At 39.3% G+C, this 14,237-nt stretch overlaps 1 protein-coding gene across 2 annotated transcripts; it reads left to right on the top strand.

Moving 5' to 3' along the window:
* The first annotated feature begins 1,770 nt into the window (after positions 1-1,770).
* Positions 1,771-8,058, top strand: LOC105041439 (VQ motif-containing protein 9). 2 transcript variants are annotated; one of them, XM_073254145.1, is made up of 2 exons: positions 1,771-2,930; positions 6,008-8,058. In XM_073254145.1, the coding sequence occupies exon 1, from the start codon at positions 2,034-2,036 to the stop codon at positions 2,799-2,801; it is 768 nt and encodes a 255-aa protein (XP_073110246.1). In that variant the 5' UTR covers positions 1,771-2,033; the 3' UTR covers positions 2,802-2,930; positions 6,008-8,058. The 2 variants fall into 2 exon arrangements, with proteins under 2 accessions (XP_073110246.1, XP_019704503.2); XM_019848944.3 differs by lacking the exon at positions 6,008-8,058 and adding an exon at positions 5,039-5,337 and having other exon boundaries at positions 1,772-2,930.
* The last annotated feature ends 6,179 nt before the right edge of the window (positions 8,059-14,237 follow it).

Here is a 14,237-nt window from a genome sequence, read left to right as displayed (position 1 = left end):
ATTAAGTTCGGGTTTGGAGATGAATAGTATACTATCCGATCCAAATCCTATCTATTACCATCCTTAGTTAAAATCTTTGGACATAATCTTCTGCTTGTTTTTTTTTTTTCAAAAAAAATTTCTGATCCAGAAAAAAAATTATCATTCAATTTATTATCAATGCTCAAACCCTCGAACATCTAATTAGTCATTATCGCCGGACTGGAAAGTCGAGAACTGCACGTCCACTTCAAAATTCAGTATCAGAAATCAAAAATCCACACATCCATCCGTCCAGATAGATAAATAGAGAGATAGATCGATTGATAGATGTATATATATTATGCGTTAAATCTAAGTCCGGACGCGCGGCGTTCTGTGGCTTCTGCCATCTGTATCCGGCAGCACTCGCCTTTAGTTGATCTCAATGATGATGCGTCACACCGGATGTGGCAGCTCACAGTTGTCACGTCTATTGGGATCCCCCTCATCCCATGCACCAGACAAGCACGAAACATTGCGGCCACCCAATTGATGGACGGTCGATCACGATCCCCCTCTTCGAGAGAACCATTTGATGATGATCCAACGTCTCCCAAGAGTCACTACACGAAATAAATTTGTACAAGGCAAGCACACCGAACTCGGTCAAAAGGGATGCTTTCAAGTCAAGGCATCTCCTTTTCGTAGGGTCCTTTGTTTTAATGAAGGATTATAAAATCCACGAGAACCCAAAAACTACAGTCCTCGTCACGTGCCTTTCCCTATCGCTAAGACGTTGTCGCTATCCGACGTCTCTCAAACGCATCCTTTTGACGGTCTCTTTCTCTCTCTAGGTTTGTCCTTTTGCGCACCTTCTCTCTCTATCTATTTCACGTGTTCTTTCTCATCCTTGCCACCTTATCCGGTGCCTTAGATGACCGCAGCGAGTCGTGCACTGAGACAATAAATAATATTGTTGTTACAAGTAACAGCGTATCGAGATAATAAAATTTATACGGTCCCACTAAAATTTGCTGATATATTACATGATGCGCAACCAATTAAACGTTTAGTTGGTACTTGAAATTTCTAGTAGAGGATGAATCTAGCCGAGGCTTGGCACTGGAGATCAGTACTCTCCCGTTATTTAGTCACTGGGACAAAAAGTATTTGTGTCAAGGATTCGGGTCTTTTTCTTTTTTTATTGGTACAAGTCAAGGATACCACTCTTTATGCATATCTACGAGGATTTTTGAAGGAGGACTTTTTTTTATGGAGTACAGAATTGAGCATATGGTATATACCTCTTTCATCCATGAAAAAATTATTTCTCATAATTTTTAAGATAATTATTGCTAATATTTTTATAACCAAATTGCACTGAATGCTCCATATTAAATGTATTAACATTGCGTTTGACATAAGGGGCATTATATAATAACTTTTTTAAGAGAAAATGAGGGAGAACCCACGGACGGCATTGTATAATAGTTATATTCACATTCATTAGCAAATAAATAGTATAATATTAACAATCCTAGCAATCCCAATTCAACATCGATATTTGTTTCTTAAAAAAATAAAATTGGTATTGTAAATATGAATGATATTTTTAGCTTATTATGCTCAGTGTCAAGATGATTACAGAACAAAAAATAGCCAGTTTTTATATGACAAATTTATTTAATAATCGTATAACTCATCCACTCAAAAAAATGCAAATACCTGCATACATTATCTTCTGCATCAACAGTCACTCACTAAATAATTCCATTTAATTTACTCTTACACGTGACACCAACCACCCAGGCTCGCTGCTCTTGCCACCCCATGAGCACTCCCAAAGCCTTCTAGTTTTCCTTTCCCGTCTTATCCCAACCAGCAGAGCCGAGCTCCATAAAACTCAGGAGACAAACCCGCACAGACTCTAGTTATAGATATTTGCTAGGATCTCCCTAGAAAGAGAAAAGAGGGTTTGTTGTTAGATTATAATCCTACCCTATCTATCACTCTGATCTCCATAACATATATTTCCTCTTTTTATAGGCAAGATTCAGAGGTTCCCAGGTATCATGGAAAAAAGCTGTCATTCCTCCACCTCCACGACCATCCCGAATCCCATCACCACCGCTGCCGCTGCCGCCGCCGCCGCCGCCAGTTCCAGCAGCTCTGTAAGCACTTCCTCCTCCTCCTCCACCACCACCACCACCACCACCACCACCACCACCACTAGCTCTCACATCCAGACCTCCCTCAAGTCCCTCAACAAGGCCTCTTATAAGATCTCTAAGCCCCTCCCCAAAAATCCAAACCCTAACTCCACCCGCCCCTCCCCGCCGCCCGCCGCTATAAATAGCGGCGGCGCTCCGCCTCAGCAGTCGCAGCCCCCCGTCTATAACATCGACAAGAACGACTTCCGAGACGTCGTCCAGAAGCTCACCGGATCCCCCGCCCACCACCAACCCCGCCCGGCGGCGCCGCCTCCCTCTCCCCCTCCTGTCGCCGCCCCCGCCTCCACCTCCCGCCTCCATCGCATCCGCCCGCCGCCCCTCGCCCACCTGCCCCCTCCGTCCACCGCACTCACCACCGGGCCCCCGCCGCCGGCCTCCGCCGCTGTCGACGTCTGGATGCGGCCTTCCCTTTCCCCACTCCCCCCGTTCCCCACCGTCAGTGCCGCCGCGGAATCGCCCATCTCCGCCTACATGCGCCGCCTCCACAGCGGCGGGGTCGGGCAGCCGCCGCTGGTGCCCTCACCAACGGCGGCGGCGCTGCTGCTGCCCCCGCCGACTTCCCCACTGGGGTTCGGGTGCCTGCCGTCCCCCGGACAGCGTACCAGATGATGCTGTCGCCGGGCATGGTGTTCCCGACCTCGCCAGGAGTGTCCTTGCCGAGCCCGAGGTTGGGGGATCCGTGATGGGAGGGCTTCGATGCTTCCTTTCTCTGGATTAGCCGGCTCTCCAGCCCAGAAGGTAAGCCCTTTCTTAGCTGCACATCTGCTAGGGTTTATCTTTGATAGCCTTCCATGTGTTTGTTATTTTACTATTAGTCCTGTAAATGTGTACTCTTAAAGTTTAATCAGCATTTTTGAAGTCATCAGGTGAGATCTGATGCTGGTGAGGGGAAAAACATGTGGTCCTTGTAAATGGATGATGCGCATGTAAAACTCTTTCAAATATGTTGTTGTTTGGTGTTTGAAAAATGATACCTTTGGTTAGACATTGATATATATATATATATTTTTTGTAAAATGACGGTGGTATGGTGTTGAATTGTACTGTATGTTGATCTGTTTATAAAGAAGTTAGTGTGCAACAAGTTTTCTTATGGTGAAATGGTTTTGATGCTCCTATGTAGCCCTCTTTTGAGAGGAAATCAGAGATTGGATAAAGGTCAAACTGTTTCTCGTTTTCGTCATCAGGAAAATCAAATAGCTGAGTATAATAAGGTGGCCTTGTCTTGTGCTTTCTCATAGCTCCATTCTGTAATTTATCTAATTTGGAATAAGCCTACCTTGATCAGCTGCCTGTCTACTTTAGAGGGCCCTTTGCAGTTAAATCACTATATTTTTTAGCTGCCTGGCATTGGACGGCCATCTAAAGGTTGCACCCTGGCAATGGATTTGTTGCTTGATCAATTAGTGCTTCCTTACTATGAACCAAATGGATTGTTAATTTTAATGATTACTAGAATACTTGTTTCTCTATGAGAGTTGAAAAGAAAATTCTGAAACACCCCTTAAGCAAAAAAAGGCATGTGGGCATACTTTGTTTGGCGACTTTCATTGGTCGCATATCTTCTCAAATGGAACTCATGGAATAGGAATAGAAAACAAAGATGCTAGGGGGAAAAGAGGGGGCTCAAGCTTGATAAGGATGTGTAGCTAATTTGATTCTGCCACTGTCATAAGACATAAATAACCAAAAGAGATCCAATAGTGATAAGGACAATATTTATAAAAAAAAAAAAATTGAAGCCCACAATTTCCAGTAACCATTGACATGAAGCAAGCTCAGATAACTTCGAGCAAGGGGGAAGAGAGGGGGGGGGGTGTGGTGCAGGGACAATTGGGTATGATTTCCATCGACATGTGCTATTGGATTTATAATGTTAGCTTATGAGCTTAAAACACTGCAACCAACATCTTGAGGCTTAAAGTTAGAGGCTCAGACTGGTTCTAGAAGCCTGATCTAAGAGGTGCTTCTTTTACAAGGATGGTGAGGTGCTGAAGCAAAGGACTAGCACTGCTAACAGTCTGAGTGTCATTAGGAGGAAAGCTTAGTATGAGGCAAGTTTTAAGTGCCACATGCGAATGTCCTTCTACCCTGGCACTGGCATGATATGTGCCCACCACTTACCTGGGTGATAGAATCTTCTTGGCCTTCAGCTTCTTGAGGTTGATCCCCTAACATAATGTATATAAAATTATGCTAGGTCTGCACCTAGCTAGCATGGTCCAAACCTATGTTATTTTGGTTCTGGTTTGCCATTTAAACCATAACACAACCCATTTTCCAGATGTGGCTGTGTCATCTTGGAAGTTGGATCTAATCTTGATAGGATAAACTTGAAGTTATGATTGCTTTTTCATCAACTTTGAAGTTAGTCTTGTTGGGTTCAGTTTACAAGACTGCCTGCTTAAGTTGAATATCGAGTCTAGGTTTGGGATCCAAAGCTAGTCAAATACGGAGACATGCACCACATTAGATCCTTATTGAGTTTGGTTTAAGCTGAATTTAGGCTTATTTAACCCACTTAGATTCATATGATTGTACACCTCAAATGTCCGGCTGGTCATTTTGCATCTAACATGCAATTCATGAGCCTGGTTTCTCTTTGCTATCAAAGTGGGTGGCATTTGTTTTAATCTACTAATTGCTCAATCTTGTCGACCTACAATTCTATATTTTGGCTTCAGACTCTGAAAAGATCCTTAGCAGCTTGATAAGTGCAAGAGCAAAGAAATGATGCCTGAGAAATTAAAAGCACAAGCACTTAGAAAGATGTTATATATTAACACAGTAATAGATTATTCATAATCTTTTACAGCTGGTTTTGTTTCCTGCATTTCAAAACACAGGATGATGTACTACAGCAACATTCCAGAAAGCAACCAGTATGCGAGTATTTAGAGTTTCAAGAGAAGTTGATCTGAAACTGGCTGAGTTTTTTCAGTACTTTCATCGGTTTGGTTCAATTTCAGTGAGCTTACATCTTTCAATCAAAATAACCAAAATCGATATTAAATTTAACATATACAAAAAGATACTTTTTTTATTTCAACATGAATGCATATCATGTATAGTGATCTGGCCAAATGACATATGGCATGTAATATACTGTCTCTAAATTTGTGAGTTTCCATCCCTCTTCTTTGGATTTTTATATCTTATTGTTTTTTTATTTTTAATAACAATGTTTACAACATGTTAGATCACTGAAGATATATAACATAGCCAAAGATTCAACCAACACAATCTTCTGTAAAATGGTACCAAATTGCTTTATTTTGTTTATGTTTTTTGTGACTTTTTTTTCCCTCATTTTCCCTATGCTTTGTGGCTATCTTAAATCAAAATATCAAATTGAAATTGGTGAAGCCAAAACTAATTTTACCCCATCAGAATCACAATTGGAGCCAAGTTTGTAAATCTTGGGCTGGGGTATATTATGTTAAATTATAGTTCATATATATATATATCTATACATGCATATGTGTGGTTAAATGCGTATATATACCTAGACATGCATATATACACATACACGCATATATACGTGCACATGTGTAAGGGTAGAAGACTTTCTTTGAGTTGAAAAAAAAAGAAGGGAGAACAGGGTAACCTATGGAAATGCCTTTTCATTTAATTGTAGCATGGCAATATTTTCCTGCAAATTCTGCAACATAATTGAGTGATCATCTAAAGTTAAAGTGCAATAATTCATCTAAAATTATGAAACAAACCATATTATAGGTAATTTGATACAAAATTAGTAAAAAAAAAAAAAACACGAACTAATAGTTTGTGAAACTTGTGATTTGTAATTTTAGGTCAAACTGTTTCGGAACCGACCATAGTGCAAGGGTTATTGCGTGATTGCTCTGCTCTCCTACATTGGCCTCATCTTATACTCAAACCACCCTCAAAGATAGCCCACAGCTCTCCAACTTAAGGGCCAAGTAGGCTCAGGTAGGTCAATCGAGCATGATATCTGGTATCAATAGTAGCAGATACTGATATGAAACTATATGTTGGCTGAAATGAAACCATGCCTCCATCTACAAGTTACATCTGCTGTGCAGTAGATACTTGTTACCACTGCTGGATTGCCTGGGATAGAGACAGACCTTGAGACTCAAATTTCGTGGATGCCACTTTCAATGAGCAGCCTGCCTGGTGTCATGCTCTGGATGAGAACCTCATCAAGTTCCATTGTGCAGCTCACCGTGCCTCATAGCCGAAACCTCTTTTCTGCTATGGTCTGGTCTTAATCCGCAGCCTTTGCTTGGAGATGCTACTGCTGCTTTTTACCCTTTTCACTTGTTTATCTTCCAATCCAATTCGTATTTTAACCAAATTCTTCAACATATAGTTCTGCATTCTCCATATTGGATAAAACTATCAGATTATTCCAGCCGCTTTACCACTACTTCATGGTTTGCTTTAGAGGCTGGATCAAAATCATAGTAACTTGATGAATGTGGTATGCCGTACGGGGTTTGCTATCAAGATTGCAAACCTTGATCTTCACTCATCATTTCTTTGGATGAGCATCGTGCTCTCTGTAACTTTCTAGGATACCATTCTGGCTTGGCAGGCTTGCTAATGGATATGTTGTTCCATCAACATCATAACCTTCACGGGTTCTCTTTTCTCAGCCACTTTGTTGCTTCCTGTCACCAACATCATTTTGCTTTAAGCATCATGTCAGCCGTATTCTGCAATTGACTTGCTGACCACTTCACAACCAATCTATCTCAAATCTCTTTTGTCATATTAATCTCCCAAGGTCCTCCCTCTTCCATTGTTGGACCGGCTGTGCCCATTAGGTTGATTAGTGTATCTGGTGGGAAACATTATAGGTTATGATCCAGGTATAATCCACATAGAGGATGATCTCTCTCTTTTTTTTAAAAAAAAAAAAATCTATGATTTGCATGTGGTAGAGTATTTTTTTTTATATTTTGATCTAATTATTTTTCATGAAGACATGGTTCATACGTATACAAACTGTTTTGTGATATGGTAATCGACGTATCTTATCCAATTGTATTTGTCAGAGAGTTGGAGGAAAACACAAAATTTCTCTTTCCGCTAAAATTTTCTAAAAATTTTGTCATGAGTTTACTCCCACATTAGAAAGGGACAATCTCTTCTTTATCTTTATTTACTTTGAAGTAGGTTTTACACCGCATACAAGCACCAGCCAACTCGGCTCTCACAAAGAAGAATTTCTACTCGGTTGCTCATTGAGGTGAGTTCCATCTTAATTCTGCAACCAGGGTTGTTTGGCCATCTCTCCAAGGCCGCCAAGGTACATAGAAACCAGTGTCTATCTATCTGAAGTTTGAGGTTGGGCCCTTCCATAATTTGTTTTACCGGCAAAAAAACATCTGCTATTCTGATTGATGCAAGAGGTTTCCCAAGAAAGTTCTTTTAATGGGTGATTCACGGGAGCTTTGCGCATGGTCCTGTTTCTGCTGTAGCATTTCAGGTATCAGTTGGAATACCTTAAGCTGTACGCTGTGGTGTTGACAAGTCCCACAACTCAAACCAAGTTGGCATTTATGATTCTTTGAGCAGCCAAAGTGATCTCGCCCAAGGAGCTTGCGTGTGACCAAAATGTTCCTTCAAGGGGAAGGAATTGTTATTGCCCACAAGGCTTAGGGTTGGTTGGCGGTTGCATTTCTACACCAAATGTTTTCATCAGTTGTGTCTGATGAGATTTAATCCTGCCGATATCTCATTAATATTTTAGGTAGTAGAGATTTGTTTTGCGTGTTATCCTGGAGGCTGAATCTCTACATGTTTCATGTCCAAATTGATCCAACTCGGTTGTTCACATTTTGCAAACTTAGCCATTTCATCAGGGTGAGTTGCAAGTAATATTGATAGGTTTAAGCTCATAAAAGAGCATAATCTTTCTTCTTTAGCTAAAGAGTAAATGGTCTTAAGTCTCTGAGGTATCACCATCCATGAATTTTGCTATGGTACTTTTTTTTTTATAATATTTTATTATAAAAAATATTTAAAATATTATATATTATCATTTTTTATATATTTTATTATTTTTTAAATACTAATATATTATTATTATTATTTTTCTCTCTCATTGTCCATAGCTTCTCGGCCCCCATCCCCCCCTCCGAGCACCTGCGGCTTCTCCGCTCTCGACCCCCCCTCCTTTCGAGCACCCGCAGTTGCTTTGCGTGCCCCCACCACGGTTCCTACCCTGTCCCCCCTCTCTAACGGCTTACGATTTCTCTATGCCAGCCCCTTACCCCTCGATATGTGCTTGCGGTGCCTCCCAGCCCCTACTCTCTCTCAGGCCTATGGTTTTTTTGCATCATCTCTTCCTTCAGTGGCTCATAGGGAATGTTTTTTCAAAAAAAAAAATTAAAATATAAAATAATTTTAATTTTTAAAATATTTATTATACCAACCATGCATATTGAAATTTCAATCGATTGAAATTCAAATGATTTATATTCAATCTGATGATCAAAAATAGATAAATAATAAAAATATTAAAATATTTTTTGAAACACTACGGTAAAACCTTCATATCTATTTATGTCGGCCATTCAGCAAATTATGGGCCCTCAAACTTTTCCAATAGTATTCTGACTCTGCTAATGCTTAAGCCATGCGGGTACATCTGGCCGATCGCCCACTACTTTGTGCCCTGTGTTCTAATGTATTGGATCGACTGATAGGTTTTATCTCTCTTTTCTTTTGTTGGGGGGGGGGGGGGGCAAAGATTTTATCTTTTTGTTTAGGTGTGCACAAATTATATTTAGCTTCTTGGCTCTAAGATGCTGGAAGTTCTGTTGAATAAAGGTCCAGTGATGGCACTAAGATATTTCTTTTTTTTAGTTATTACCATCATCATAAATAAATAAATAAAAATGGTACTAAGATATTCGCTAACCTTTAGATAATTTCGAAATTATGTTAGTAGGAATACAAGCGGAAATATCTTTTGATTGAATTTGACCTACTGTTAGAGAGGCGATTAGCAACTCTATCCAAAATATCTGGATGCAGATAAAAAATATTTTCTATTCAACTTTATGATGAGGAGGTTCTTTTTAATAAAAGAGACATTTGAGAGATCATTGTGAATTATTAAAGCATGCTACATAAAATATTCAGCTACACCAGCTCCCAAATATGGCTCTAGCGGATAAAAGCAAACATAATGGATTCCATTGCCCCTGATCATTACCCACCAAAACACCCGACCGGTGTGATCCGTTCCTTTTCTTCATTTCATCATTTTAAGCCAAGTAGATAAAACACGATCTTATCTACTTAATTGATTAGTTTATTCTGCCATTCGTTGTTTTTCATTTTTTTTCCCCGAGTCCCTGATTCTATTTGTATCAAATCTATGGGCCTGAAATCAAGTGGCAAAAGCCACCTTCTAGACACAAATATTATACTAAAAACCTGTGTGATGGATAATCCCGATAAACATGCCGGTTTGTAATGTTTGTAACTTAATTTGGATCCAATATGCTTTCTTTTTCTTTTCTTTTTTTTTTTTTTTCAAGAGGATTTTTTAAAGTAAAATATACATATATGGATTTTTTTTTTCTTTTTTGCTTTTTGTTTGGAATGAAGAATGCTATGTTACTGAGGACTAGTGGTGGATACACAGTACAAAGCTCATGGGCCCTGCAAGAGAGGTGAAATCTGGCCCGAAGTGTGTTGATTTTGTTGAGCAGATCCACACGATGAACCGAGGATCATGAAGTAGGGACCCCCACTAGTAGATTGGGTTAACATTGATATAGTTCCTTCAACCCATGATAGGGACTTCATTGCTGATATTAATATCATAATGGTGAACTCCTTCAGCGTCTAAGAATCAATGGTGTCGTTGGCTGAGTTATTGGTTGTCAAGAATGGATCCTTGTTTTTCCTTTAAAAAAAAGATAAATAAATAAAATGATTATCATGGACCAAGATACAAAGTACCCACAAACATCAAAATACGAAGTATAGAGTGAATTGGGGCTTAATCTATTAGTCACCAATAGGTACTGATGCTTCTCCAAGTATCTAAACCTAGGTCATCGTAAAGTGGGTGGGTTTCTCTCTCACACATACAGAGTATGGATGGAAATTACCCGTGAGTAAAGTATGTGGGTTACAATCTCTGTTTAACCCTTGTCAGAATTGCCAAATAGTTGGTGAATGTCACTCATGAAAGTCAGCTGTGGCATGCATTGCAGATGGGATAAGATGGTTCCCTTCAATTATTTAAGCTACAGCTAGGTCACAGTTCTGCATCTAGTAGTAAAAGATTCTAGCTCTGATTCTTCAAAGATGCATTCTTAAAAATATAGACACAGCTAATTATAGTCCATCATGTTATTTTTTTTTAAAAAAAATTAGGCTAAAGTTTTGGGTTAAAAAAAAAAAAAAAGACATTAAGGGAATCCAATATAGAATAAATCCAGCAAGACATATCTAGCCCGCTAGAGAAATTATATCTTTCACGGGGTGCACTACGTGGTCGTCCACGCTGCTAATTACCGCCACTTGCTCTTATGGGATCTTGTTCATTAAATGTTTATTTCGGTGCACCCCGGTTGTCGTTGGTAGCTTGCATGGCCATGTGGTGCATGCCGAATCCATAAGCTTGTAGACTAGTCAAACTAACGGGCAACATACTAGTGTAGGATGAAGGCTACCGTAAAGAGGAACTTAATCACGAGAATTAGACAGATCACAAATTGAGTTCGATGATCCGGTCAATTTGGAAACAAATCAATAAATGGAGCCAATAGACGGTGACCACAGACCAAACATTCTGCTTCTGGCATGGAGTGATGGCACATGAAGCAAAAGACCTCCTGCCCTACATAAATGTGCCACTCTAGATGCTATCTGATAAAAGAATTCGGTGGTCTTTTCCTAGCTTACGGTAGTAGGTTTAGTCCATAGGTTTATAAATATTTTTGAGATGCTTGATTCATGATCGGAATCGAAATCTAAATGAGAATCGAAATAAAATCGGAATGATCAAATCCTCCAAAGTACTTGATTTGTGATTGGAATCGGAATCGAAATTGAAATTGGAATGTAAATTTGAATCTATAGAGGAGAGTAAAGATTGAGTTCAATGTAAATTGTATTATTCTCATTCCATTCTAAAATTAGAATCGAAATCGGACTCTTCCCAACCAAATGATTAAAATGGAAGTCATTTATTCCCATTCTGATTTTAGATCCCCACTCGCCCCAATAAGTACCCTCTTGATTTCTTTTTCATTCATTTTACATGAAACTCAATTTTATTGGCTTGCTAGACTTATAAAACAAGTTCAATCGAAAAATAAGAAAATATATATTTTTATAAAACACATTCATTTTAGAATTCCTAGCTTCTTGTTATAAAACCTAACAATTGAAAAAGCCGATGGATTTACTTTCTAGGTGTAATAATTCTTTTAGCACAGATAAACTCGATTCTTCCCCAGCAATTATCTGGGCTCGAATAAGATCTTAGTAGAATTCCAGTGTCCCAAACTTGATTGGTGAAAATATTTAAAAAAATCCTTTGTTCACAAGAAAAGTAATCAAAAAGCAAAATTATTATGTTTTGACCATATAATAATCAACAAATGTCAGTTATACTGTAATATCAAGTAATGATTAAATGGAGACAGCTAGAAATACTTATTCCAAAAGTAAAATTGCATCATTCCCACTTATATCTCATTTCTGAAATTAAGCATGGCTGTTGCATGACAAAAGTTATTCCCGAGATGATTATTTTGGTCCCAAACTGGGTCGTAGTGATGCCAGCTCCGGTAAAAGCTGGCTGCTTTCGCCATAGCTGGCATTCCACCACAAGCATTGGCGGGTTTTTGCTAGGAGGTAAGGTATCAATGCCTTGAATTCACTTGCTGTTCATTTTGCATGTGTATCTTGGATGTAAGATGAGTCCATGCATGAAGCCAAGATTCCGAGACTGGTGGCTGGTGTAAAATCCTATACATTCTTCAAACCTAAGTAAAATTCTCCTCTGAGGTTCAACAGGATCAAGAGCAAGTTTGTTCCAACGCGCACAAGATGGTGTGGTGCAAGCATGGTTTGACACAGTTTAGACGCAGTTTGCCATTGGTTCAAGTTAAAACAGTTTCTGTGTTTAGTAAGTACCTTTTAGATGATCATATAATTTTAGAGGTTATAGAATAATTTATATTAATTTTTTTTATTGATATGATTTTATAATATTTTTTTTATTCATATTATTTTATATCATTTTTCTTTGTTAATCTGATTCTATATCAGTTGTTATTATTTTTTCTTTATAGAGTCTGTGCACTAATATAAATAATATATGAGATGTATCGAATGAAATTGAAATAAAGATAATAATTTTTTTTTTCTCTCTTAATTTTTCTCTTCTTTCACAAGTATTTTAACAGTGAGCAATCTTACCGTCCCTAGATGGATTCAAAATTACTTTTAAGTTTCTGAATTTTTTAAATTCAATAAAAAATCTCTAAAATATAAAGAGTTTTTTCTGTATAATCAAAGTACATATCTGTGTAACCTGAATATGAACGTGCATAATCAGATATTGAAACTAGGTAACCTATGTAATCTGAACATAAATCTATATAACATGAATATGGACCTGTGTAACCAATCTGTGTGAATGGCATATACCTAAAAATAATTTTTTTATATTTTATAATTTTTTATTGAATTTAAAAAATTTTAAAATTTAAAAAAATTTTGAACCCACCTAGAAATCAGATAATTTTTCCTAAAAACATCTCAAGCCCATGAGGTCCGATTGGGTGCACGCCTCACTCCACAACCAACCGACGTGATGTGACCGAGAGAGATGAATGTGGATCAACTTGTTCTGCAACTACAAATGTCATAAAAAAAGAGACGTTGGCCAACTTGGCTTGACGTGATCACTTCGACTGCTTTTGCAGCCAACCCTGCAAAAATTTTATCCTAGCGGCATCGCTCGATCCTATCATGTTTTAGTGCCGGGATTTGATCTCAATAATGGAACCTAGAGTGGCACCCTCTCCATGGGTCCCTCCTAAGGGTAAAGCCCTCTTACACCCCGAGGGAAATTTTAGTACATGTAATCAAGACATGGAAGGGAAAAGCCAGTTCAGTGTAGCATGCATGATCTCTCCCCACTTTATTTTTAATATTTTACATTATATTCAAAATATTTAACCACAAGTCATTTTTACTTATTCCATATTTTTTATATATTCGCTGAAATTGAAGCGCACGATCTTAAATATTGATGTTCATTTATTAATTAAATAATCTGTAAGAGAAAATTAGCTATACTTAGTAGAGCTGTCAAAATGGGCCAGGACCCATGGACCAGTCCATTTAGCCCAAAAAATGGGTCAGGATGGGCTGAGAAATTTTGATCTATTTATAAAAATAGGCTTTTTGGCCTGGTACCTTAGCCCATGTGCTGAACTAGATTAGGACTGGGTCAGCTCGTGGGCCGGCCCACTTGATGGCTCGATCTTTTTTTTTTTTTGGATTTTTTTCTCAAGTCCTTCTCTTCGCCTGTCTCCCCCTCCCTCTTCTTCTGCTTCGGCCGTGATATAACAGCAGTGATGCGAAGCCGGTCTTCTTCATGCCCGGCCTCCTCCGCGCCATCTCCTCCCTCCCCGGCGGTCTCGCCTCCTCCGTGCATCTCCCAAGATGGTCTTGCCTCCTCCGGACGGCCGCGGCAGTTGGGTGGAACTTGCGTGGGGCCTGTGGCTGACGGCACGGAGGACGGCGGTGGGGTAGGGCCGCGAGTGGCGCATCGGAGGGGGGTGCATGCGGGTCGGCCGCTGGCAGAGAAAAGCAGAGGCTCGATCGAGATGGGGGGGAGGTGGGAGGAAGGGAAGGGAGAAACAAAGAAAAAAATAAAAAAAAAAAGAAAAAAAAGAAATGGGTTGGTCAGATCCTAACCTACATCCCACGTGGGCTAGGGCAGGGTTGGATTTTTACAACCCATTTTAACAAATGGGCCGAGCCCGGCTCCCGTAATCACAGCCCACGTGG

Source organism: Elaeis guineensis, chromosome 3, assembly GCF_000442705.2.
Source record: "Elaeis guineensis isolate ETL-2024a chromosome 3, EG11, whole genome shotgun sequence".
Lineage (NCBI taxonomy): Eukaryota > Viridiplantae > Streptophyta > Magnoliopsida > Arecales > Arecaceae > Elaeis > Elaeis guineensis.
Note: the sequence above shows the minus strand (reverse complement) of the source record. Positions and strands in the feature narration are given on the sequence as shown.